The sequence below is a fragment of the Corylus avellana genome, chromosome ca9 (assembly GCF_901000735.1).
Source record: "Corylus avellana chromosome ca9, CavTom2PMs-1.0".
Lineage (NCBI taxonomy): Eukaryota > Viridiplantae > Streptophyta > Magnoliopsida > Fagales > Betulaceae > Corylus > Corylus avellana.
Window position 1 is genome coordinate 4,099,256 of NC_081549.1, and position 26,684 is coordinate 4,125,939.

Consider the following 26,684-nt stretch of genomic DNA (forward strand, 5'->3'; position numbering starts at 1 on the left):
CGCCTCCTCGAAACTGGTTGGGTTTTTAGATCTAGTTTTCTCAAAACTAAATCTAGCATCTTCGATCGGTTTCCCACCATCATGCATCAGTCCACCTTGTTCCTCGGCCTCTCAACTTCCCAACGCCACTTCCTCTTGCCAGATCCGACCACCACGTGCCGGCTCATGGATCTCACCTTCCAATGAGTCTGCGCCACGCGCCTGCCAGTGTTCGCAAAACTCCGCTCCCCGGCTGTTGCTACTGTTTTCTGGTCTTTTTGTTGCTTTCATGTTGTATTTCTTATGTACTTTCGTATTTTGTTGCTTGTATTTTGTGGGTTACTGTCTCCTAACTTTTTATTGGTTTGTTTCTTTAGCAGAGACTTTTGTAACTTAATTTGTGTTAGTTCATCTCTTTATAACAGTCCTGGTTACGAACTTTAGTATTGCTTCTATCGCTTCACCCTCCTTCCAACGGTTGTTGCTGGTTACAAGTGGGGGTTCACATAGGTTCGCCTTAATCTATGTCCTTTTGCTTCTGAAAATGCCTTGCGCAGCCCTTTGAGAGGACCGGATCACTTGTTTGTCTCATTTCTTTCGTTTTGTAATTATTTTCGCACTGCTTTAGTTTGTTTGGAGTCTATTGTTAGGGAGTCCATTTTTTTGTTTTTAGTATCGTCCCTTCTAGCCTTGCGCAACCCCTTAACCCTTTCTTTATTCAATTAAAAAAAAAAAAAAAAAAAAAAAGCTAACAACTAGCTAGTCTTTTGGGGCACGTCTACATGCTTCTTCTTTTTCTTTCTTTCTTTTTTTTTTCTTTTGACTTGGAACCTCAACTATAAATTGAGCTCATTTTACGATACCGTCCACACATCCAACTCCAAGTCTTAAAATTTGCTCTCTTTAATGTTGAAAAATTATAAAAAATTGCCTTTCGGTCCAAATTAAATAAGATGAAGAGAATCACACCAGGCCCACGTAAAGGGGCCGCTACAGTTTATCGGGCCCAGAAATTATCCAACGCTCTGCAGTCGAAATAATATTAAGAGAAACTTTTGAACTAGAATTAGGGGGGTGTTCACCAGGCCCGAGCAATAGTGCAACGCATGGGCTACGCTCGAAGACCCCAATAGCAAGCTACTGTGGTGGGCCTCCATCATAAAAAATTAATTTAATATCATGTGACCCAATGAACCACGTATCAGATATTAAACTGATAAGAACAGATACTACACTTGATCTTAGCCAAAAGGCCGAAAAAGGTATGATTCAGTCAACGTCTCCGTCTTTTTTTTATAGCCAGTGTTCACTTCCAGCTGCTCTTACTCTTTCGGTGTGGGACTAAAAAAGTTTCCAGCGTCAAGTTTGAGGTGCAGGAGTTAGGACAGCCGTATCAACAGCATAATAAAAGAAAATCCCTAGGTCCTTCTACTGTAAGGGAAGATCCGTCAGCCTCCACAAAAGCTTCTTTGGATCACTTGATCCAAGGAAAGTGAATGCATCTTTGCAATGTTGACCAGCCTGAATTTTGCAGGCAATACATAATTGCTTGATGGAATACCACACAAAACCTTGGGTCGGCTCGGTAACTTTTGGGTCCCGCCCCCTGTGTTTCTGTCAAAAACAAAATGCTTGTAGAAATGGTGAAAGGAAGAATATTTAGAACATGAGTCGTAAGTTTATGCCACTATTTCTATAAACAAATTACATTAACGATAGTTGTTGTTAACCTGCTTTCTCCAGATAACCTTTAGAAGCTGAGTTACTAGTTTCTAGCAACAACAATCCTAAACTAAATTGAAGCAAAGCGTCCTTCCACTCTCACGCTGCTATTGACACCAATATGCTGCTAAAAAAACTCCACTCTTATATGGCTCAAAGCCTCAAATGGATGGACAACATGTTTGGTTTAGGTCCCGTTTGAAATTATGTTTGTGAATCTCAAAAGTGCAATTAATACTTTAAAAACTCGTTTGAAGGGAAAAAAAAAAAAAAAAAACACGCATTTGGTAAAAAAAATTCAAAGTACTTTTGAAAATCAAAAGTCTAAAAATAGCCAAAATATACTTTTAACAAAAATTTTAAAATGAAATTTGTCCAAAAACCTTTTTTTACTTAAAAATTTTATTTTTCAAACGCAATTCAAAACAAATCCTTAGGCGATATTATATTATATAAGGTAACATATCAACTCTACTAGCTTTGATTTCTTAAACTTTGAGGGGGAGAGTGGTGGGTTCGAAACCTTAACATGTCTTTATTTGCCCTTTTCTTCAGCTGACCCTGATTTCCCTTGACAACCGGCTAAGTAACCCAACTTCATAGCTACGAAGTAAGTTTGGTGAGGAAAAGGAAAGAAAGCTTTACCCAAAATTTATAATAAGTTCAAGGAAAGTAAGCTTTACATTGATCGGAAGCATAGAAATTGGCACTTTTTGCAGAGAATTGAAGAGATTTCTGATCCCGAGCTAAATCCACAACTTATAACCATCTTTAAGAAAGTAAAACACAGTTTAAGAAAGTAAAACACAGTGCAAGACCTACCGCTGTGCTTCGGGTTTATTAACTTTTTTCGCTCACGATACGGGCCTTTAGTGCCAAGAAATTATTCAGTGCTCATCAGCCCAAATAACGTAGAAGAAAGTTCGCACTAGAATTGGGTGGGGTGCGCCAGGCCCGTGCAATAGTGCAACGCATGGGCGACACTCGAAGGCCCCAATAGCAAGCTACTGTGACGGGCCTTCCCCCAAAAAAAATTAATTTAATATCATGTGGCCCGATGGGCCACGTATCAGATATTAAACTGATAAGAACAGATACTACACTTGATCTTAGCCAAAAGGCCGAGAAAGGTATGCTTTGTTTGGAGCCTCCGTCTCTCTTTTATAGTCAGTGTTCACTTTTAGCTGCTTCTATTCTTTCGGTGTGGGACTAAAAAAACTTCCGGGAATCTACTTCAAAGACCAACATGTGCGAAGCTGCACATCTTGGGCATCAAACACATTTTGTTTAGAGGCAATCCCAGGTCCTAGCAAACCTGAGGTCAATTTAATTTATTTTTTTCTTAACGATTTGTTTTGGCCCAAGGTGGACCAATTCAAAAAAAATTTATTGGAGGGCCAAAAGATGAGTCAGAGGTTAAATTTTATTTTTATGTATATATGAAAGAATTTCAAAAGTGGCCCCCCCAATCCCCTGATTCCATTCCTATAGAAAATATTTACTCCTAAGAATGACTATATTCGAGCTGAGCCAAGTTTAAACGGGTGAGACTTGACTCGAATATCTTGTTTGAGAGGTCAAACTCGGAATGCACGCATGTAGAACATAACTTTCATGATTAGCGATGATGATTTCTAACTTCACATTTTTAGCTTAAAGTTGGGCCAAGATGAAAAACATAGAGTTTAGGAAGGTTAGTAATGTATGTAACACATCGGTCTCATATTGAGAATATGAGAAGTAACTAACTTACATATAATGAGTAATTTATAAAAATAGTCATGAGTGTTAAGTCTCACATTATCTAATTACTATGTGAAACTGAGTTTTATAATAAATTTTAAGAAAATTTCAAGTTAATTAGTCATTTTTTAGTGATAGCGGGTGGCCGGAGTTGTGGGTAGTGTTTTTCCTTCACCATTAGAAATGGTGACAAATGTTTTTATCATTTATGACAAAAGTTTATGCTGACTCATTTATTTGTACTCATAACATTTCTCTTGATTAATTGGTATGATTATCTTTAATGAATGAACTTCACATTAGTTTGGTACCCGTTTCTTAGTAAAAGATTTAGTGTGTGATTGCGATTTTGCTAAACGCTTAATTGCATTTTTAAAAATTACTTTTTCAACTCACATATTTTAAAATCACACTTTCTAAAATCGTAAACTCAAACAAACCCTTAGTAATCCATGTCGTTTCTCATCCGGTTGTTGTTGTGGGTTGAAATACAATTTATTCTTTCTTGGTGCTTTATGAGATAGACTTGTATTTTATTTATGTCCAAAAAATGTCTTTGTTGCCTGTCTTAGAAATAAAATAAAAAAATAATAACATTTAAAAATAAAAAACCTGGAGACCCTTATATATATATATATATATATATATATATATATATATATATTTGTAATTTTTTGTGTCTGTTAAGCAAGACATGAACGTGAAATTGTATAGCTTTGCAATTAAATGGGTCATCCGTCATCCTCTTAAACCAAATTTTAGAATGCCACGTCTGAACTGAATGGCTGCATCAATTTAAATTTTTGGTTATCAGTGAAAGAAATGTTTTTGGAAAAGATATGAATTGTTCATGCAGAGACAAGTTTGAGCATATCAGACGTATTTGTATTCCAAAATTTTCAAAACAAATCCGAATTCAGGTTGCAATTAAAGTGATGTTAAATTTTGTTTGTGATTAGTTTTTTTTAAGGGAAGAGTTCACGTATCCCTTTAAACTACCACTCAATTAACAATATTCCTAAATTTTTTCCAAACTACCAAAAATTGTCAATGTCCTCCTTAATGAGTAATGATGAATATTTTTGTCTTATTTACAAATATTTGGGGGGACATTGTCGCAATTGAAAGTTTTTGGGGGACATTGTTAATTAGATGGTAGTTTGAGGGAATATCTGGACTTTACCTTTTTTTTTAATAGGCATAATTGGTTACAAAAATAAAAATAAAATAGGCATAATCAGTTACAAAGATTTTAATAAAAACAAAAAATATATATTATTTGGGATTTTTTAAAAATAATTCCTATCGTAATTAGCTTCTTCTAATTTATTTATGCATAGTTTACAAGTTTTGGCAGTCAAAAAAAAAATGTGTACAACATGATCTAACAAAAACAATAAATGTGGAAAATTTTTTACTCACAAAGTAGAGATATTGGAGGAAATCATATATTTGTATGACAATTTCAAAGCATTTCCATGCCATGGTATATATGATCATCAGGGATCACTTTAATTTTAATGATCTTCCACTTGATTTCAAGTAGTTTTTTTGGGAAAATTTTTCCAAGGGCTTAAGTGATGTTAGAAAAGCAAGTTGTTATCATATGTGTGATCCATTGTTTTACAATGTCAATGATAGGACAAAGTTTGGTGAAGTGGTTTATGAGTTTCAGAAGAAAGTGCAACTAAATATAATAACAAGATTGCAATCAGCACTTCAGAATCTTGGATATGTTCTATACCATAGACTTCATTTCTTCAAATATAATCATCAAGGTGATATGTTTTATGATGTTGCTTATCGTGCTGATAGATATATTGTTCTTGATGTTGATGGTGCTAGTGGGGATGATGGTGTTGATTGTGGTGCTACTATTGCTAATGGATCGGAGCAAGTAGTAGTCTTGACGGAGTTAATTTCCCCAATATAATAATTGATAAGTCAGCTAGTCGTCGTGTTTTTATGTTTAGCATTGTGTAACTCTACTTCTTGCCACATAATTAGCATGAATATAAGGACCTTCACTTCTTGCCATGCCACACATATGATGATAAGACACATGAACACATAAGAGATTCTTAATGAATTTAGTTACACTACTTCATACGTTTGCATATTCTTGATTTATTGTAAATGTTATGGTGACGAACTACAATATATTAGTATTCATTATTTAGCTGCAATTTGTTTGGTGGATGGTGGAATTAGGGTGGGTGGTCTCTTCGAATGAGCATCCCCTCAAATTTGCATGAGCCCCAATTGCATGGGATTCTGATATGGCCTCATTTTTCTTTGTTAACTCATAAATCTACCGTGAACCAATTTGAGATTTCTATTTTATTGTTGTTACAACACGAAGCTTGGTTGGATGAGATACATTACAAGTGCAAATAAAATCAAACAAATTGAATTTGAAAAAATTGCACAAATGATCAAATTAATTGAACTAATATGATATTGGGTTTTTAAGAATAATGCATTTCTTTGCTGTCCCTAATAGCTTTGTAATTGGTCATGCTATGACCCCCATCCAAAACCAAGTGGAGGCCACTCACATGCTTGGACTCATTGCTCGCCAAGAATAGTGTTGCTTCTGCCACATTACTGTCCCAAACACCACCCCTTCGGGGCTTCCTCCAATCTTATTTGCACTCCTACCGATAATTATTGGAGGAATGCTATACATCACCCTCCATCCTCAAAAATTGATGTGACTTGGTCCCCAACCAACAAACCCATTTTCATGCCTCACATGTTATGGGAGATCACACCACACGCTATAGGAGATCACACCACATCAATTTTAGAGGGATGGAATGAGATAATGGAGTAATGTATAGTAATACTCCATCAACCATTGGTGCATGAAAACTAGGGGAACCACGCCACATAAATTTAGGGATGAGAGGGGTTGATATGTAGCATTACTCATTATCCTCATTGTTTGAGTGTCTGTTGTAGCACAAGTATGAATGTTCATCTAGCTTTCTCTTAGAGCATATTTGAGTATGCGTTTTAAAGCATAAAACGTGTTTTTAGGCTCCATAAAGTGCTTTAAGAGAAAGAGCTGTTGCTAACAAAATACATTTTTCTTTTGTTCAAACGTACTTCCAATAAAAAATGCATGACGCAATTTGGGTTTAATGAAAATCATACATGGCCAAAAATATCCAAAAATGTTTCACGTAATTACAACAATACATATATAAATCGGGTGGTTTGGGCACCTCCTTATCGCTCGCTTTGGGATTTTTTTTTTTTTTTTTTGAATTTATAAAGATATTTTTGTCTTATTTGAAAAAAATCATGATCTCCTTCTTTTTGCTCTTTGGGATCCAATGGCATTTTTTTTTTTTTTTTTTTGATAATTTAAGTAAGACATTAACACAATTGATAGTTCGAGAAGATATTGACAGTGCAATGGTATTTTGATGATATATGTAAACTTTTCCCTTAAAAAAATAAAACAACAAAAATAATGGAGAGTGTCACATGAATAATATGGGATAATTGTTAAATAAAAAAGTAGAATTTATTGTAAGAATTCTGGAATTTCTTACATTTATATCACATTTCTCTTGAGTCTTAACAGAAATAATTTTTTTATTGTATTTTTCATCCACGTCAGTACTCAAAAATACAAATAAAAAAAAACATTTGTAGATCGATCGAAGCAACCAAGAGAAAAAAAGCACAAGCTTTTAGAGAGAAAGTACTCACAACACACGAATCAGTCTTGTGCTCATCCCAACAATAATTCTCCAACACTCGCAAGTCACAACAGAAACATTCCATCAAAATCAAATTAACAAAGTAAAAATAGAAAAGCGGAAAATAGAAAGAAAAGAAAAGCCATTACGCATTTTCCGTCGAAGCTCAAATGCGAGCTTCTCCTCCTTCAAATCCAGACACCCTTTGAGTTTGAGCCAAAAATCTTGTAAAAATGTCTTCCAATAAGCAAGCGCTTTTCATATCCTCCCTCGTCATCCTCTGGTACTCCGCCAACATTGGCGTCCTCCTCCTCAACAAGTTCTTGCTCTCCAACTATGGTTTCAGGTTCCCAATCTTCCTCACAATGTGCCACATGGCAGCCTGCGCCATCCTCAGCTACATTTCCATTGCCTTCCTCAAGCTCGTACCCCTCCAGGCCATCAAATCTCGCTCCCAGTTCCTCAAGATTGCGACTTTGAGCATTGTCTTTTGTGCGTCGGTGGTGGGTGGGAACATCTCCCTCAGGTACCTTGCGGTGTCGTTCAACCAGGCTGTCGGCGCCACGACGCCGTTTTTCACGGCGCTGTTTGCGTTTTTGCTGACCCTTAAGAGGGAGGCTTGGGTCACCTACGCTGCTCTTGTGCCAGTTGTTACTGGGGTTGTGATTGCTAGTGGGGTATGCTTTTTTTTTTATTTTATTTTTTTGGTTTATTGGGTCATTTTTGTTGATCACGATTGATAGATTTATCTGATTACATTACTATTTATTATCTGTGTACAAATGTGGGTTTCTGTTGCTGTCAGTTTCTTTTTTGTGATTGTTTTTGGAACTGAGACATTTATATCTTTTGGTTGTTTTAGTATTTTAGTTTGACAGTTAAGGTTTAACTTATGCCATAAATGCCAACCCAGATCTGGTATTCAGTTAGATGGGTTACTGACTGATAGTTTATGCACTTTCCATGATCTATAACTAGTTCAAGTTATGAGCAGTTTTTTTGACGATCTACATGGTGCAATGGGTGAACAATTGGAGGTGAAGATCTCAACAATTAAAAGAGATATTTCTATTGATAGAATTCTGGGTAAAACAACTGACAATACTCAACAGATCACTCGAATAAATTGATTTTGGACTGTATGCAAGGACATGGTCATGCTTTGAGTGATTGGAGGTAAGCAAAATGGGACCACGGAAGGCTAGTTTATCCGTGCCAAAAGTCATGTTTGATGTACTTGTTTGCATATCTGAGATGGCCAAAAATGTTATTTTCAGTAGAATATCCTAACATATAGCGTGAGTGTAGAAAGATTGTTGAATGTTATGGTAGGAGAAGAACTAAGTCTTCTTTGAGCTATCCCATGTAACTTTTGGCAATCATGCAAGAGATGTGTACTTGTTAAAAACTTGAAAATGAACACTGCTTCTTTGTTTCTGGCTGTAATGTTTATTCTCTCTTTCTCCTTTTCCAACCACTCCCTTAATTGACTGCAAAAGAATTAAGTTCCTTATCACTTTTATCTTCATCTTTTAATTTTTTCCTCCTTTTCCTTATATAGTTTGATCTAGTTTTCGAGAAGTTATAAGAGGTTTTGGTTGGTGGCAGGGTGAGCCAGGCTTCCATTTGTTTGGATTCATTGTTTGCATAAGTGCAACTGCTGCAAGGGCCTTTAAGACTGTTCTTCAGGGTATCCTGCTTTCTTCCGAAGGGTAAATGCTTTGATCTATTACCTGATCATTTATTATCTTTCAGTGTAGATTTGTTTTGAAAATTTATCAAGTTATTATCTTCCATTTCACATCATTAAGTATGGAATTGCTTTCCCTCTTCTTATTGTTATTGTATGTATATTGTTTGAATCTTATGCATGTCAGGTGATTTCGCTTTATGTAAATCATGTGCTAATATAGAAAAGTTCAATAGTGCAACATTTATAATTCTTATAAACAAAAGGACTAGATAAATCTGATCTGTCGTATTTGTAAGGTAGATAAGGAACTCTTATATACATCCATTTCCAATGGCTGGGAGGGGCCAAACTGAGCGACAGTATGTAACTAAGGTCATGCCCTCAAAGTTTTGCTTTCTTCTAGTTGAGGCACCACAGGTTGTACTGTAAGAAATTGGTCAAGCTTTTCTGGCTGAAACCAACTCAGGGCTTGCCTTTTCGCTACTTTTGTTTTTCTGGGTCATGCCATTCATCTGCCGCTTGTGCTGAAATCTCTCTGCACTTTCAATCCACTCTTAATAACAGTGTAAAGAGTTGGTAGCAAGGGACGAAAAAATTGTCTTGTTTTGCTAGGTAGTGAAACCAATAACTTGCCCAAAGAGGAATAGTGGACAACTCATGCCCTTGAGCAGCAAGTACGGAGAATATCAGAAAAAAAAAAGAAGAAGCCCAGAGGCCCAAGTGAAATGAAAGCCTTCAGAGACTATATAGCCAAGGCGCTTGTTAACTATTACACACAATGAGTGTAGCAGCCAAAAGATAAGGCAGAGCATGAAAAAATTAAAACAAAAATATTCTGTATCTAGGATATGTGTCTTCTTCATAATGTGTTATTCAGCTTTATCCAAGTATCTAATTTCTTTATTTATTTTTTCATGTCATTTCCTTGGAAACATTTTAATGAGTAATATAAAAAGTTTTTATTGAATATATGGTGGGGAGAAGTACAAAGGACATGCAAACTGTGAACTAAAGAAAATTACAATCTTAAATTGAAAAGGCCAATAAAATCCAAAAGTGAATGACAGTTGATTTGCTGAAAGCCTTAACCCAAGCATACACATAATCTAATTCAAATTAAGCTCTAGCATAAAAGAAGTTCGATTATTTCTCTCTCCAAATCATCCAAAAAAGACAAAGCAGTTCTGCCTTCATATCTGATTACTTACAAGATGTCCAATTTCCCTTTCCAGTTTGCTTGAATCTCCATGATGCCCAATTTTCATTGGAGTTAAAGTGACAGGTTCACTCCCTTTTAAAAATTGTTTTCCATTAGTCTTTACAAGTTGCGTATCTTTTGGTATCCAAGTATAGCTCATATTTCTCTAAAAGAGTCATATGCGTATTGAATACAAAATTTCTCAGAATACTTAATGTATTCTCCAATACTTCTCAATCGTGTCCAAAGTTGAATGCAAAATTTTTATTCTGTAAATGTATTTGATACTTTTCTGATACTCTGAGTGGTCCTGTGCATGCATCTTCCATAAGGAGGCAGTGAATTTAGTTAATTAGATAAACTGCTCCACTCATATTTATGCAATTTGGAACAAGTTAATCAAGGTTTATGTGGGCTTGTTTGAGAATAAGAAGGGTTGTGGTTTAGGTTGGGCAATCTTATAGCAGTTCTTCCTCTAATGACTTAAGTAATCTACTTTGTGTGTGGGAATGCAATATTTGGACCCTCCTCTTTGACTTGAACTGATATACATTTAAGGTTTCTGTATTGTTTGATAGAATCCCATGATTTTAAGGTTTAAATAATTATTCATTAATAATTAGGACACATTACTTATCAAAAAAAAAAAAAATTAGGACGCATTGCCCATTAAGGATAAATAGTCCTTATTTGTCATTGTTAATTGATGATTAAGAACCCTTGTTCATTTGGGATTATGAGTACTTATTCGGGATTATGAGTTCTTGTTAACAATTATTAAAAGCCTTGTCTATTAGGAAATTTAGGAGTTTTGGGAGGTCTACAAATTTTAATACCCTTTGGGCTTATTGTTATAAAAATAATAAAATTTAAAACTTTGGCTTAGGAGGTTAGATCCCCTCAAAGAAGATCTAGGAAGCTAGATTCCCTTGAAGTGATCTCCCTTTTCACTCTTTTTCTTTTTTATTTTTCTTAATTTGCAAGTGATAGAACCTTAGGGTGCTATCATTTGGTTTCAAAACAATGACTTGGTGCGTGCCTCTTTGTTACGATTCTAACTATATCACATGGCTTAACTACAATTTTAACCATGTGTATATAAGGTCTTGGACACCCTCCTCTTGCAAGCTGATTTTCAATGGGGAATTCTACCTAAGGTTTGTATCATTTGGTATTAGAGCCAGCCGCCACGTCGAATGTAGGATTAGATGCAGTTCATCGAGTATGAGATCGAATGGATTGCAACTTTGTGATCGAGTCACTGAGGGGCGACATATAGGCTGGATTAAAATGTCTTGGTACTATGTATGGACATAGTATTAAGTTATTGAATACTGATAAATAAGTATAGTCACCAAAAGAGAAATGATTACTATCGAGTCAGTGTTGATAGAGTGAGCTGCCGTGGACGTCAGCTGTGGAGCGTGGTGATATGTTACGATCGTTAGTGTCCTGCATGGCTTAAGTACAATCCTAACTATGTGTACATAAGTTTTTGAGCACCCTCTTTTTGTAAGCCAGTTTTCAATGGTGGGTTCTACCTAAAGTTTGTATCACCCTTACGTTAATCATAAAGAAAGATTTGGCATCTTTGAGCTGACACAATATGCAAGGGCTCCCAGGGATAGTTCACAACAAAACAATGAGACTTAGTTGGAGTCAAGGATTAAGGCAAGGCTTACGACAAAGATTGATAAGAAGTTTGAGCAGTTTCAGGAGTTTATTCATGATTCAATCACCCAAGCTTTTGCCAAGAGTTTTCAAGAACTCAGCTCGGTTTTGGATTTGTTACTAACCATGTTCAAAAAACTATGTGGTACCCAGGACCAATCAGAACGGCATCCTCTTGATGATCATGACCAAGGTTTCCCTTATAAAGGTAGAAATTCCACAGTGGGAAGTAGACTATCCAATAGAAAGTGTTAACTTTTTGGCTACCGAGAAGCTTGTTGTAGCAAGCAACAGCTTGTTATGATCACTGGTATGACCCAGTTAAGAAAGCAATAAAATTAAAGTTTTTGCTCAAGAGATTAGTTCCCTTCAAAAGGATGTAGGATGCCAGATTCTCTCTAATGATCACTCATTTTTCTTTTTCTTTTTTTCATTCTTTAAATTTACCAATTATAGAGCCCTAGGGTAATATCATTCTTCTTCTGTTCTTATATTAGGATAAACTTATTTCTTCTTATCATGAAAAGTTGTGCCAGAGAAGGGCTGGATGGATTTTCAATTTTTTTTTTATAAGTAATCGAAATTTATTAAGAGCGAAATGGTGCAACCCAAGTACACAGAAAATATATAAGAGAAACACTTGATCCGAAAAAAGACAAAAGATCAAGAAAATCAGGAAAATTAGAAATATGTAAACAATCGTATGTGGATGTCAATTGGTAAATAGTTTTGAAGAAGAAAGCCTTTACCTCCACTACCATCTTCTTACAATTTTCGAAACTTCGATAATTTCTTTCCTTCTGGATACATCACATTGAACAAGGTTATATCATCTTCCACACTGCCACACTCTGAAAACTTACATAGAGATCCACCACCCATCGCGGCATAACCCATTCCAACCCACAAAGACTGAAAACAGAATTCGGTAAGGCCTAGCAACCTAACAGGGAAGTAAAACGTGATTTATAATTTCCTCACTATTTTTACACATACAACACCAATCTACTATTATGAGATTCCGCTTCCTTAAGTTCTTCATAGTGAGGATCTTCAATAAAGTGGCTGACTAGGTGAAGAAAGGGGCATTGCGCAATAAGGACATTATAGAATGATCTAACCTCAAACAACCTAATGGTGTCTTTAAACTATAAATTTGGAATACTTCTGCTTTTTAAAACTCTTTAGTCTACCTGGTCCATTGCTGTTCTACAATATTTAGTATTCATTGAAAGGAAGAAGAATACCAGACCCTTGGAGCTCTTCACTTCCAGAAGTTATGGAAAGCACTGTAAATGGTTCATAAGAGCTAAGAGTATAACAAATGTAATGAATACTCTGTACAGTGTGATCCTCAGGCTGTTATCGTTTCATTTGCTTTATTATGACGTATTTGTTCTTAATAAACACTACTTGTGCATCGCTTGTAAAGAATGATGATTTGTGCTATGAAAATTCTTCACCTTTTTGGCTCATGTTAGAATTTGGAAATTAATCTTTTTAGAGTTAATTATGTTCCTCTACAAGATACATTAACTCTCTTTAAGACCAAGGCATTTACTGTTTCTGTCTATTTATCCTCTGCTTAATTTGGTTGACAAGGAATGGACAAACTGCTCAGAAGAGCGAAATCTTTAAATTTTGCAATGGTTATCGTTTCTCCTCTTTTCTAATCTTTTCCTCAGCCCAACAAGAGCATTTTTTACTTGCTTTAGTGTCCATTCAATTCTTGGTATGTTTCATGCTTACAGGGAAAAGTTGAACTCAATGAATTTGCTGCTATACATGTCACCAATTGCAGTTCTAGTTCTATTGCCTGCAACACTTATAATGGAGCCCAATGTCTTAGAAGTTACTCTGCCGCTTGGAAAAGAACATAAATTCATGTGGCTGCTTCTTTTGATTAATTCAGTGCTGGCCTATGCAGCTAACTTGTCAAACTTCTTGGTGACAAAACATACAAGTGCACTAACGCTTCAGGTTTGATTTAGTCTATCTTTCATTTGTCTTCCTTTTCTTTTTCATTTTTCCTAATTGTTTTGCAATATACCCTCTAGATTTCTTAATTTTCAGCAAATCAATGTTCTGATTCATCTATAGGGTTCTCATCATGAATCTAACTAAATTCCTACATGAACCAATGTCCTTCAGTTTACTGGCAGTACTACTGTCTAGTTTCTGTCAACCATAATGAGTATAAGTAATTATAGAATTATAATTTATATACCAATATCTTACAACCATGTTAAGATTAAATGCAAACACTGGTGATGGGTGTTCATTTTCTCAGATTACTTTGTTGTTTTCCTCCAAGTTGAAGCCACTTTCTTCAAACAACTGCTTGATGATCTTTTTTGAACTTTAATCTTTTTAGGGTGTTTTCTTGTATGAATCTTGTGTTATAGAGTTTCACCCCTATTGCTCTAGCATTGGGAAACCCTGTCCTTGGTTGAGGATTTAAGAGAACCAAGCAGACCTTGGAGAAGAATTTCAAGCCTAAAACTTCAACCCTAAAAGCTTTTAATGAAGTAAAAGAGAAATCATGCTTACATGTTTTGGTGTTTTTCCTCTCTCCTTAAACTCTCAAAACTTTTCTGTGTTTCCCCTGGGAATCATGCTATCAGGTATTGGGAAATGCAAAAGGTGCTGTTGCTGTTGTTATCTCAATACTCTTGTTCAGAAATCCTGTTACCGCTGTAGGCATTGGCGGGTACACAGTAACTGTTTTTGGGGTGATTGCCTACGGAGAAGCAAAACGGAGGTTTAGATGAAAGGTTTTAGGTTCTTGTTGAATATTGTTTTGTTTAGGAAGAGAGGAGGGAGAGTGTTGTAATTTCATGTGCTCTTCTATTTTATTTATTCTTATTTGGACAAACACATTATTCTTCGAATCATTTTGTTGTGATTTATTTGGTATTAAAATTATATTATTTTATCTTTTTATCTAATCGAGCCGAGTATTAAATGTTTAAGTTTGGTTCGTTTAATTACATTTCAAACATGCGCCATTTCAAAAGTGGCACTTTACCCATTTTCTAGGATTTTCAAGAATCCTAAAAGATCGCCCTCAATGAAACACCACAAAATATAAAGTGCAGGCAACAATAAGAAATATATTTACATGTACAAGTTTTGAGACGGCTCAAAAAAAAAAAGCTTATGAGAAAAATTTTGATAATAAAAAATTATATTTTTGATGAGTCTGTAAAATATAAAAATAAGAAGTGGGAGAAATATAAAATCAAGTTTTTGACGGAACTTGATGGTATGTTTTTTTTTTTTTTTTTTTTTTCTAGTTTTTTTCTAATTGCATACCTCAATGATATTTCAAAATATTATGATACTATAAGGAGTTTATTGTAAATTAGGTAAATCATGTAGACTGATTTGTATTTTGTATTTTTCTCTTAAAAAATGTGTTGGACAAGTAAAAGTGTTCCTCTTTATATTACAGATTGACAAATCGACTCCCCAATACTTGGCGAGAAATTGTCTTGGTGATCTCTGTGTTGTAATTATTGAGTTTATCATCCAACGGGAATTTGGATTCTAATGAACTGGAGAATATCCAATTAATTATAGTAAACGAGTATTTTTGTAAGAAGACAAAAATACTCCTTTACTATAACTAACTAAATATTTTCTAGTTCAAATGAACCAAATGGATTGAGCACACTTTATAATTATTGCTTCCCGGTGGCAAGTCATACCGTGGAAGTGATTACGACATTACCTGCAATAGATTGTTACAAAGCTTAAAGACAAATAAATAATAAAAAATCTCACATGAAAAACTAAGGGTTTTTTTCTTTTTTTTTTTGGCAACCTTTTTTCTTTGAAGTATTTTGGGTAAGAGACCAGTCCAGTCTCGATTTTATTGTTGAAGCTAGAATTCAAAGGTGCAGATTCTCTCTAAAATCTTGGGTTCAGCACCAATTTAGCAATGTTCAGCACAAAATAAAATCAATTCCAGCAGCTCTGGACACGGTTCAATAAAAATCGGCTTCCAAAAATTCAAAGAATACCGCTATTCTTCACACTCATTTGATACCAACTAATGTGTGTTTTACGTATAGTTACTTAAAACATATTATGTCAACTAGTATAAATTAAGTGTGAAAAATATCATTAGTGAAAATGAAATTGAGATCATTTATAAGAAGCACTTCAAGAACAACTTTGAGAGAGTAGTTATGGAAGCAAAAATCTCGAGAAACATGACTGACTATTAAGGATTTGAATACCATCATTCGCCCACATGCACAATTTTGTTTCCCTTATCAAAATTGGTTATGGTTTTTGGTTGAACATAGAAATGCCATTGGCTCTTATTTTGTTGCTCATTTTTTCAATATATACTCTTCCCTTTAACCCTACTCTTAAGTCTTAATGCTGAATTGAATGATTTGATTTAGCCGATTGACTCTGAATATGGGAATATTGGTTATGTTCAATTTTGGATAAAATGGAAATTCAATCAGCCCCTTTCTCAATTGGGCTCCACAATGGCCACTGGGTTGGATAGGATGACTCAAGCACCTTACTGATCAAGATGAATGTATATGCTCTGTTTGTCTATCTGATCCGGAAACGATCCAACAACTCTCTTTGGGCCCATTTGATTCCCTCATTTTTGCTAACCAGCCCATCTAGCTGGGGGGATCTAGGTTTGAAGGTCAAACTTAGCTGCAAACATATGCTTCAATCTAATTGGAAATGCAAACATACAATGTCAGATAAAATGAATTAAATAACGATAAAAGAATAATATGCAAGTGCAACGTCAGAAACGTTTCATTTGTAAATTCTAATGTCCAAAAGGATTCCAAAATGAAATATAATGTCTAAGAAAAAAAAAAAAAAAAAAAGAAGCGAAATCTTAAAATTCATTAAGAGTTTCTTTTAGCAAGAAACGGGCTAAGCTAAAACCTTTAAGCTTGAGAGGTACTTGTGCTAACTATGTGCCTCAGTGTAGAGAAAGAAAGAAAAAAACAGGCTAATGGGTCATCTTTCTACGGGTCAGTGCAGTAACTACAGAAGGAGAATCTATAACCCATACAAAAACAGGCCAGGATATGTCATTCTACCAGTAAGTCGGTCTACCTCTAGAGTTGCTTCAGAAAAGGAAAAAACAAAGCGGCTCCTTCTCCTCCTCTTCCTTCCCCGTCTCAAGCCAGGTCTTCGCCGGTGGGGAGCGCATCATAACCATCATGGTGCTTAGTTGTATCTCTTCCGACAGGGATGCATTTTAGGATAACAGCAATCGGCAAGCTAACTGATCCAAGTAAGACGCTGAGTAGCCATAGTTGCCAGCTTAGTGGCACAGTGCTTGCAAAATTGCCCAGAAACTCAACTATGATTACTTGGAAAGTCACTGTGCCAACCATGATTCCTAGGAATATCCAGCTGTTAAATATTCCTCGTAATACGTTTATCTTCTCTATATCCCGGCTGTTTATCTCATTAAACACCTGAAAAGATAAACTCCCAAAGGAGAAACAACATGCTCATTATCAAACCCAAAATTCATACGTTTGGTTAACTCAAAAAAGAAGAAGGAAGAGATAGATTATAATAATAATAATAGGAAAAAATCAACACATGTTTCAGAAACAGTACCTGGCAAAACACAAACGAGTTGAATATCAGAGTGTTGAGAACCTCAGTGGCATCTGAACCGCTAAGTTTTAGTAGCCGTTTCCCATCAAAATTGAGAACGCCAAGGACAGCAAGTTGATATATACTTTGACCAAAAATATTTCTCCACATGGCCATAGTGATAAAGCTCACACCCCTACCAACTGGCGGCCTCTTCAAAAGCCCTTCATTTGGAGGTTCTGTAGCCAATGCCAGCGCCCCAAGAGTGTCCATAATCATGTTTACCCAAAGCAACTGTACAGCCGTTAGGGGAGCAGATCCTGAAAGTGACGTGGAAAATTGTCATTATTCTGACAATGCCAAAATAAATATAATGGTTTTTCATGGGAGAAAAAAAACGGAACTTCAAAATCCAACATACCAGAGATGCATGCAGAAACAAAATTGAGCACCAAGGCAACAACATTAACAGTTAACTGGAACTGCACAAATTTTTGAATGTTTATATATACTGCACGTCCCCATTTGGCTACATTAACAATAGTCGCAAAGTTGTCGTCCAATATAATGACACCAGCATTTTCTTTGGCGACCTGAACATTATATCCATTAGAAGGAAAGATTAAGAATAAAATAAATATGGAATAAAATCAAACCCGTGTGAAGCAAAACAACGGCTAGCATTGATACAAGTCCAGAAGTATAAAAAACCCATGCTAAAAAGAAATGAAGCATTGATAATTAAAAAGAAAAAAATAAAAGGTCAAGCTGATAAGAACTGTATAATTAAAGATGAGAGATTTTCTATTATCTTGTATTTAAAAGATAATACCGGAGGTGATGATTTAGAGGATATAAGGACTAAAAGATTCCGAGAGTATCCTGGTGCTTCAAAATATTAGGGAACAAAAGTATTGAAAATTTGAAATCATCCATCCAAAACTGCCACCTCAACCAAATTGACATATACTATCTATCTCAGTTTCTATTTTCTAGACAAGTAAATACAACTCTGCCCTCCAATTGGATTGAACCCATGATTCAGCCGTTCACCCCTTGTTAAAGTGGGAGGAGATGTCATCTGATCCAAGAAACAGTGGCATGCATCTCTGTTTCTATTTTGTAAGAAATGGATTATAAGTTGGTTTCTACGAAAGCTGAAATAGAAAACGTGCTGCAAAATGTAAAGCAACAATGAAGGTGCAAGCTAATCCAAAGGAGAAGTTTGAGATCATCAGACTACGAAAAGGTTTCATATTGAGCAACATAGAAGTAAGTTTTGTTGAACTGGATACTCAGTCAGAAAGGAGGTGTTGGCTAATAAGTTGGTTGATTAAGATTTTCTCTCATGGGACCGCTGGGTAACAAGGTTTAAGCATAGGTGATATGTTTCTAAAAGATTTTCTCTCATGGGACCGCTGGGTAACAAGGTTTAAGCATAGGTGATATGTTTCTAAGTATAGCTACTAATCAAAAGAAAAATAAAGAGTTTCAGTTTAGTTATGCATTAAAAGTTTGAATCCACGTGGTTGGAAAGAAATCTTGAAACTTGGACATTATTAATGAATGATACTGTCCAGCACACATACATCTTCATAATGCTTCATTTCATATAAGAAGGCATGATGTGGCAAAGCTAGTACAGATCATCAATATCACGCAAGGGAAGGAAAAAAAAAAAAAAGCAGAGACAGATACCTCTGTTCCTGCTATGCCCATTGCAAGTCCAATGTCTGCCTCATGCAAAGCGGGGGCATCATTGGTCCCATCGCCAGTAACTGCAACAACCTCACCAAACATACCCCTCAGATGGGTTACCAAGGTGTGCTTGTCCAGTGGCAAAGACCGAGCCATAACCTGTATCCACAGTAAGCAGTTAAGAATCTGCAAGCATCTACCAGCACAGATAGTTAAAGGTCAAACCTTGCCAAAGCAAAAATTTAAGAACCTGAATTCTTGGTATAATTTCCTTCATCTGCTCAAGAGACATGCTACGAAATTCTGGTCCTTCTATGGCCACCCCATCCCCTGTGAGTATTCCACATTCTCTAGCAATGGCCTTAGCTGTATTTATATTGTCACCAGTGACCATACGAACAGTTATTCCAGCAGCTAAACAAGTTTTAACTGCGTCTTTGACCCCAGGGCGCACAGGATCCTTGATTCCAACAACTGCTATAAATGTATAACCATTATCAGGGATGTTGTTCTCATTGCAAGTGTTATCTATATCTTTAAAAGCCAAGCATAGAGTCCTCAGAGATTTGGATGCAAAGCCATTTATAACATCTGCGATATTCTTTTCCTGTTCTTCAGGAAGAGGAACAGGTTCTCCATTGCTATCTACAACTCTGTCACACATTCTTAATATCATTTCAGATGCACCTTTGCAAAATGCACGTACCCCTCCATCAGGAAGAGAAACAAGCACAGACATCTTCTTCCTCACTGAATTGAAAGGCTCAACCTTAAGTATCTTAAAGTCTCTGCGCTGGGCATCAAAATTGCCCCCCAAAAGCAAGCCAAATTCTAGGAGTGCTGATTCTGTTGGCGTTCCCAAAATGGTACTCTTTCCACTTTCATCCTTAACTACTTCGGAACCAGTATTTTGAAATATCGACTGCAATAGGATGCCTAGAACTCCTCCAGATATTTCTGATGTCAACACATCATCAATTGCATTACCTTTTACCTCCACAATTTTTTCAGAGATCCATATTCTTTCAACCACCATATGGTTTGTGGTCAATGTTCCCGTCTTATCCGTGCAAATACAACTAGCAGAACCCATTGTCTCACATGCGGAGAGACGCCTCACAAGTGCCCTTTCATCCATCAATTTTTTCATTGCAAAGGCTAGGCTCAAAGTCACTGCCAATGGCAATCCTTCAGGGACTGCAACAACAATAATGGTTACTGCAGTAGCAAAGTAGTCCAGAATCGTCAGTGCATCACTTGATGACCAATGTGTGAACTCATTGTTAAGTGCTTTTTCCACTAGATACCTTACTGCCAATATCAAAAATGTCAGCACAGCAAAAGTCAAGCCAATTTTACCAATAATTGTAGCAACACCATTTAGCTTCACCTGCAATGGAGTCTCGTCTTCTCCTCCCTCGCTCAGAGTTTCCATCAACTTTCCCCATTCGGTCCTCATTCCAACTGCTGTCACGAACATCTTTCCTGAACCATCTTGCACCTTAGTTCCCGAAAGAAGAAAAGGTTTCTCCTCATGTACATTAACTGGCTCGCTTTCGCCTGACAAGCTTGATTCATCAATCAACAAACTGTATCCAGATATATAAATTCCATCTGCTGGAACTTGATCACCAATTGACAAGTGAACAATATCTCCAACGACCAAGTCAAATATAGAAACTTTTTTTCTTTTTCCATCTCTAGTTACGTTTATAAAAATCTTCTTCTTCTCCCTATCCAAATCCTTGAATTGCAAGGACTGCCTGTAGTCACTAATGGCAGTAACCATGACTACCAAGAATATACTAAGAAGAATACCCAAACCATCATATATGCCTTTTGGCCACCCTTCAGTGGGAAGTCCTACACCTATAGACACCAAAGCACAAACCATAAGCATGATTAGTGTAAGGTCCAGTAATGCATCCCACACGAACATCAAAAAAGTTCTGGAAGGTTTTTCTGTATACTGGTTGAATCCATAAATTTTTTGCCTAGTGGGTAAATCGTTTTCACTGATTCCTTCATTCAGCGAGACACAGACTTTCGACGCAAGCCCCTCAACTCCACCAAAGATTTTCAAGCCCTTAATATCATGACCCCGAACAATTGATGCAAGTTCATCTGGGTGAATGCTAAAACCTGCTTCTCTAGCCTCTTCTGATAGCTTGTATTCAGCTCGACCAGCAGCTGCAGAAGAACATAAATAACCATACAAAGCACAGATGAAAGAGATCTATTGGTTCCGAATAAACTTTCTTTAAAGTTAAAAGTACAATTTCATACCGTCAATGAACTGTATTGCTGCTTTTTGAACATAAAGAGCGACTCGTATCTTTTCCTGGGGAAAACAAGAAATGGAAATGGTAGAATCACATTAAGTCATAACAAAAAGTGTCACTTAAGCTTAAAATATTGACTTTGATGGTTAGATTTGCATTTATATCCATGTCTGTTAAAACCAAATTATAGCATATATTACTAATAAAAAAAAAAATTATAGCATCTATAGAATACACAAACTGGAAATAAATTGAAACAGATTTTAAGTTGAATTTAGACAAACTGTATATTAATCAAAATTAGTTTTATATTGACTGAGAGCACTAGGAACAAACTTCCTAAATCACATTTTATTTCCAAAATGTAGGGAAAACCCCAAAAAGCCCATGCAACAGACTCCCTTAGTTTTCCCTAAACCAAGGGAAACCTAAGGGAACCAAAAGTGCTACCAAGATCTAGGTAGCACTTTTGGTTCCCTTACCACTATTTTAATAAATAAAAAAAAGCTTTCTCTTCCGTCTCTTTCTACTAATATGTATTTGAAAGAATATTTAAATGATATAGGAAAATAATAACGGAAGTTATTGTAGAGTTTATTTGAATATGAAAGCAAAAAGTAGCTTAGTTACCAAAAACAAATATTGAAGAAGTTGTTGTTAGTGCTCTAAGGAAAGTTTATAACATTCCTTGAAAATTAATCTGATTCTATTTAAGGTTCAATTTAGACCAAAACTAAACCAATAATGCAATTTGTCAAACATTTCTTAACTTATTTGTTGACATTTTTTTTAATAGTAGATAATTTCATATTTAAACTTTAAAAGCACCAGCAGCAGACTCAAGGGGAAATATGCAAAAGCTTTATTTCCTACAATACGGGCACGTAATTTTTCAAGTTCTGTGTCCCACTGGAATAGGATTGTCATTAAAACATAAAGTTCAATGTCGATGTCATGTGTTCCAACTGGAATAGGATCCTCTATTTTAAGCTCATTTTATGGTAAAAATTTTATTTTATTTTATCTCACGGTTTATATGATACCACGCAATGAGTATGTTGCTACACTATTTAAAAAATTTAAATGACTAGCAATATATACACTCTTAAATGAAACAAAACAAAATTTTAGCTGTAAATGTAAAATGGAGAGGATCCTTGTCCCATTGCAGCCACATTTGAAAATTTTGAGAAGTGTTCCACAAATGGTGTAATCTAATTATTTTTTTTTATAAGTAATAATCAAGTTTTATTAAAAATGTAAGGCGCCCCTTCGTACACCAGGGGCGCTATGAGTATGATTAACAAGAATAATTGAATCATCAAGATAAGCTACAACAACAAAAAGAAGTTAAGCTCTATTTTTTTTTTTTTTTTTGTACATTGACAAGGGTATTCAACATCATACTGACGCGATTTGGTTTCACTAAAAGACTAATTAATCATATAATTTAACTAAATACCATGTCTGAGTCATGATTTTTATAATGAATCATATTATATATTTGTTCGGTAGGCCACCTCGAGAGGTGGACCACTAACTGCCAAAACAGTTTCCACAAAGAGCAACGTTAATAAACAAATGGAAACAAATGGACCCAAGCATCGGATACCGTGTACCAGATAAATAGCAAATGGATGAATATTATGAAGAAAAAAATGGACGTGCGGCGTGTGGTGTAAAAACACTATGGGCGGATGAGAGCCACTATGGGAGGATGAGAGCCAACGATGGTCTCATACAAATGGGACACATGCACTGGTCCCAAAAATAAATAATAATAATAAAAAATTTAAAAAAAGGCATGGGTGTCGATATGATCACCCACACTCAAATGGACACAAATTTTTATGAAATTTTATTCAATCAGTGACAAGTATCACGCCGCTTCAAGAGATAATTATTATAATTCTACTAATTTAAGAATAAAAATATTAATTTATGCCCCACTCAAATATCCCTCATCACATGTCATCCATGCGTCTGTCAGATTGTCCTTTTTCTGGTAGGTCATGTGTCGTCGCTTTATGCCCGCTCCACATGCCCATGACTTTTGCTAGCAGCGAAAGTTCCGCGAAGTTTCCTACATGACCATACCATTATTGGAAGATGGACTCAAAAGTCGCTCATCGTGACGGATCATCCAACACCTATGGCCTAGAGTTTTCCACCTAGAAATCCATTAATGATGCCAGGAAGACAGTGGCCATTTTTCCGGGACGAGAATGGATTGCTTCGAGTTCCCGCTGGGCATGGGGATTTATTTCCGTCGGACATGCCACCTCAAAATCAGGATATGGCATGGTAGGTCCAATCTTACGTGGCGACATCCGAACGTGACAGTTGACAGTGTGGGCATCCTGACGTGGCTTGAGCCATTGGCAGATCTCACTGCAAGAGACTGGATTTCGCCAATGAGATCCCGACACGTAAGAGCTCAACGTGAACAACGATCGAGTCGTTTCAACTAGTATCATCGCCGAACATGCCACCGGAAAAGGAAAGCTCAATCTCAGCCGAACGATAAATACTTCCTTTTTGTAGAAATTAGTCAAAAAGAATCGGATCCGTACAGCGACTTATGCACATGGTGCCAAAAGAAAGAAAAAAGCCCCCCTCCCCCCCTAGCTTTTGTTTGGGAGCCGAGAAGAAAACCAAAAGAAAATATATGAAATACAGGAAACAAGTGAGATGATAATCTAAAGTAGGTGGAAACCGATAATTGTCCAGTGAGTGTGGGACCACTGGGACGCAGTAACTGCTCGTGCCTCGTGGCGAGAGATTACTAGGCATGAAAGTAACCTTGATACCTTGTCTTAGAAAAGAGAAGTCCAGTTTCTAAATAGGGATTAAAAAGTAAAAACTAGTTCACTAGATTAAACTCAGATCAAATGGCAGTACCAATTTCTTTCGGTAGGATTTTTACTTTCTTAGAACCGAAAAAATGGATATTACGAAATTCAAAATGTCGATTCTTGTATTTTCCTCTGTTTGAGCGTTTTCTACAGCTACCTTAGCCACAGAAAGGAACATAGTCCTCTGTTTGTCTGCCGAGAATATAGAGGAAAATGAAGAAAAACAAATCCTAAAAGCCAGACCAGGAGCCAGGGGCCAGGAGGCATAGTAATAGACTCGTGCTGTGCTACACCTTTTCTCAGCGGCCAAACAAGCCACAAAGGGAAGCCGAATCCCGAGGCTCACATTACCAAATTCGAATTTGAATCTAAGTAGAAAAAAAGGTAAGTTTCATGAGAAAGTAAACAAATCTATGTAAGCTGAGTAACCTGGATTTTGCGCTTCTTCTTCTCGGCCTCGGAGCGCTTGGCGAGATCGGCGACCATGCGGAACCTCCGGCGGGGATTCTTCACTATGGTGACCGCTTTCCTCCATCTCCTCTGAGCCGCTTCCGACATGTTATTGGACTCCACCTGGAAGTCCTTCAGCATATTCTCCATGTTTTCCACAGATCTCTCAGAACAGGTTCTCAGAGATTTCCAAGCGCGAGAGAGAGAGAGGGAGAGGGGAAAAAGAGAGCCCGTGGCGGGAACCGGAGGCGACGAACCTGTGGGGACTGACCGTTACTTATAGATACACAGGAAGTGCGTGTGGGTGGATGCCGTCCAGAGAATCGATAGTGTGTGCGGTACAGTTCCGTACATTCCATTGTGTTGTGTCCAATCACTAATTGGTTAATAACTCGCGTGGGGAAAAAAGTTTTGCATTATTGATTCATTAGCCAAAAATCAACGAGTTAGAACAAAAGCTTAAAAGTTTGAGGATTATTGAAAGCTTTTCACTCTCTTTTGGCAAAGTAATTCTTTACTTTTAATTTTTAAATAAACAGATTTTTTTTATTCATATTCAGTACTTCTTTCTTCTTTTTTGAGCAAATAATAGGGTACATGAATAAAAAAAATTGAAAAATGGTTGAACTCCTCAACAGCAAACTCAAAACACAGCAATACAATATAAAAAATACAAATAAATAGAAAATAGGCCAAAAAAAAATGGCCCAATCCTCTGGATCGGACCAAGAAATGGCACTATCATATTCAGTACTTCACATCTTGTTGAAAGGGGATACGACTGGCCAGAGACGGAGGGAGGGGGGGACCGGGGTGGGCCATGGTCCCCCCCCAAAATAAGGAAAAAAAATATTATAAGTAAAAAAATTATTTGGCCCGCTCAAAAAAAAAAAAAAATTGGCCCTATTTTTAATTTTGTTGGCCCATACCCACTAAGTTTTTTTATTTTTGACCCTTACTTTCAAATGTCCACTTTTTTTTTGCCCTTACGCCTTACGGTAGTCTTTAGTTCATAAAAAACAACCAAAATAATTTTTTTTGATAAAAAAAATTCTAAATAACCGAAAAAAAAAAAATTTGGTTGGCCTCCTCCCATAAAATTTCCTGGCTCCGTCCCTGCGACTTGCTGATGCTTACAAGTTAAAAAGAATGTTGGGTAAATGAGGAGGGCTATTTTGTTACAAATTTTGTTCTTGATCAATTTAAAAAATAAAATTAAAAAATAAAACATTTAAAAAAAATTACATTATGCCACATCAAAACATTTAAAAAAGAAAAACACTTTTAATGAAAGTTATATTATGATTTGCCATTTTCCGTTAGGATGTAATTAATAAGTGGAGTGAGAATGAAGCAGGAATAAAGATAAACATTATTGGAAAACATTTTAAATAATAATTTTTTTTTTTTTTGAAAATATATTTTGATTGGACATAAAAGTAAAATTAATTTTATATATTTTATAAATATTTTGAGTTTTTAATTATTTGTTAATGTTTTTACTAATTTTATAGAAAGCAAAAAATCTTTGGTAAAAAGCATTTCCAAACAAACTCAATAGTGAGGTTGAGCATAAACCTCCTAAAGTGGTACACTCAACTTAGAGTAATAATACAATGCACGTCTGGCGTGCATCAACAATGATGCACTCACGTTCACGGCCAAACCGATATTTCGTTGGAGGCGGCCAAATGCACCAATATAATGGGGTGTTTGTTAAACAACACCCTGTCACACCGCCCTGTTTATGAATAAAAAAAAAGTAAAATAAAAATATAATAATTAGTATTGGAAAATGAGAAAGTGGTATTAAAAGTAAAAGATGTTGTTTTGTAGTAATTTTTTTATTTAAATAGTAATAAAAAAAAATAAATGATGTGATATAAAAAGTAAATAATTTAATATAAAAGTAATAATGTTTTTTTTTAAGAAAAATAAAGTAAATAGTGTGGTGAAATATGGGGGAATGTGAGGGGGTTTAACAAACAACTTCGATGTGTTTTTATTTTGGGGAAACTTCACTAAGGGCCCCTGAACTTCCGGCCGATTTTACAGACCCCCCCTAAACTTCAAAAACTCTCA

At 36.0% G+C, this 26,684-nt stretch overlaps 2 protein-coding genes and 2 non-coding genes across 6 annotated transcripts; 1 reads left to right on the top strand and 3 right to left on the bottom strand.

Annotated features, from left to right (window-relative positions):
- Positions 1-1,050: 1,050 nt before the first annotated feature.
- Positions 1,051-1,245, bottom strand: LOC132162672 (U2 spliceosomal RNA). The gene has a single exon (XR_009438252.1). It is a non-coding gene; the product is annotated as a U2 spliceosomal RNA (small nuclear RNA).
- Positions 1,246-2,639: 1,394 nt separating this feature from the next.
- Positions 2,640-2,835, bottom strand: LOC132162670 (U2 spliceosomal RNA). The gene has a single exon (XR_009438250.1). It is a non-coding gene; the product is annotated as a U2 spliceosomal RNA (small nuclear RNA).
- Positions 2,836-7,157: 4,322 nt separating this feature from the next.
- Positions 7,158-14,662, top strand: LOC132191997 (UDP-URONIC ACID TRANSPORTER 1). The gene is made up of 4 exons (XM_059607168.1): positions 7,158-7,834; positions 8,766-8,869; positions 13,471-13,699; positions 14,344-14,662. The coding sequence occupies exons 1-4, from the start codon at positions 7,391-7,393 to the stop codon at positions 14,488-14,490; spliced, it is 924 nt and encodes a 307-aa protein (XP_059463151.1). The 5' UTR covers positions 7,158-7,390; the 3' UTR covers positions 14,491-14,662.
- A 1,381-nt stretch (positions 14,663-16,043) lies between these two features.
- Positions 16,044-24,883, bottom strand: LOC132191280 (calcium-transporting ATPase 4, plasma membrane-type-like). Of its 3 annotated transcripts, none has more exons than XR_009441258.1 (8): positions 24,582-24,883; positions 21,302-21,356; positions 19,266-21,205; positions 19,016-19,174; positions 17,739-17,910; positions 17,339-17,637; positions 16,823-17,190; positions 16,044-16,425 (listed from the first exon to the last, which is right to left on the bottom strand). XR_009441258.1 is itself a non-coding variant. In XM_059606224.1 (7 exons), exons 1-7 carry the CDS (start codon positions 24,750-24,752, stop codon positions 16,888-16,890), a joined length of 3,099 nt encoding a protein of 1,032 aa, XP_059462207.1. In that variant the 5' UTR covers positions 24,753-24,882; the 3' UTR covers positions 16,485-16,887. The 3 variants fall into 3 exon arrangements, 1 of the variants encoding a protein (XP_059462207.1); XR_009441257.1 differs by having other exon boundaries at positions 16,045-16,405; XM_059606224.1 differs by lacking the exon at positions 16,044-16,425 and having other exon boundaries at positions 16,485-17,190; positions 24,582-24,882.
- Between the last annotated feature and the right edge of the window lie 1,801 nt (positions 24,884-26,684).

Excerpts from the sequence above, each read along its gene's own strand:
- LOC132191997 (XM_059607168.1), top strand. The coding sequence starts at position 7,391 with ATGTCTTCCAATAAGCAAGCGCTTTTCATATCCTCCCTCGTCATCCTC. Across the intron at positions 8,870-13,470 it reads ATCCTGCTTTCTTCCGAAGG|GGAAAAGTTGAACTCAATGA; the intron begins GTAAATGCTTTG and ends TCATGCTTACAG. Across the intron at positions 13,700-14,343 it reads CAAGTGCACTAACGCTTCAG|GTATTGGGAAATGCAAAAGG; the intron begins GTTTGATTTAGT and ends TCATGCTATCAG.
- LOC132191280 (XM_059606224.1), bottom strand. The coding sequence starts at position 24,752 with ATGGAGAATATGCTGAAGGACTTCCAGGTGGAGTCCAATAACATGTCG. Across the intron at positions 19,175-19,265 it reads AAATTATACCAAGAATTCAG|GTTATGGCTCGGTCTTTGCC; the intron begins GTTCTTAAATTT and ends CTGTGGATACAG. Across the intron at positions 17,911-19,015 it reads TGGGCATAGCAGGAACAGAG|GTCGCCAAAGAAAATGCTGG; the intron begins GTATCTGTCTCT and ends TATAATGTTCAG.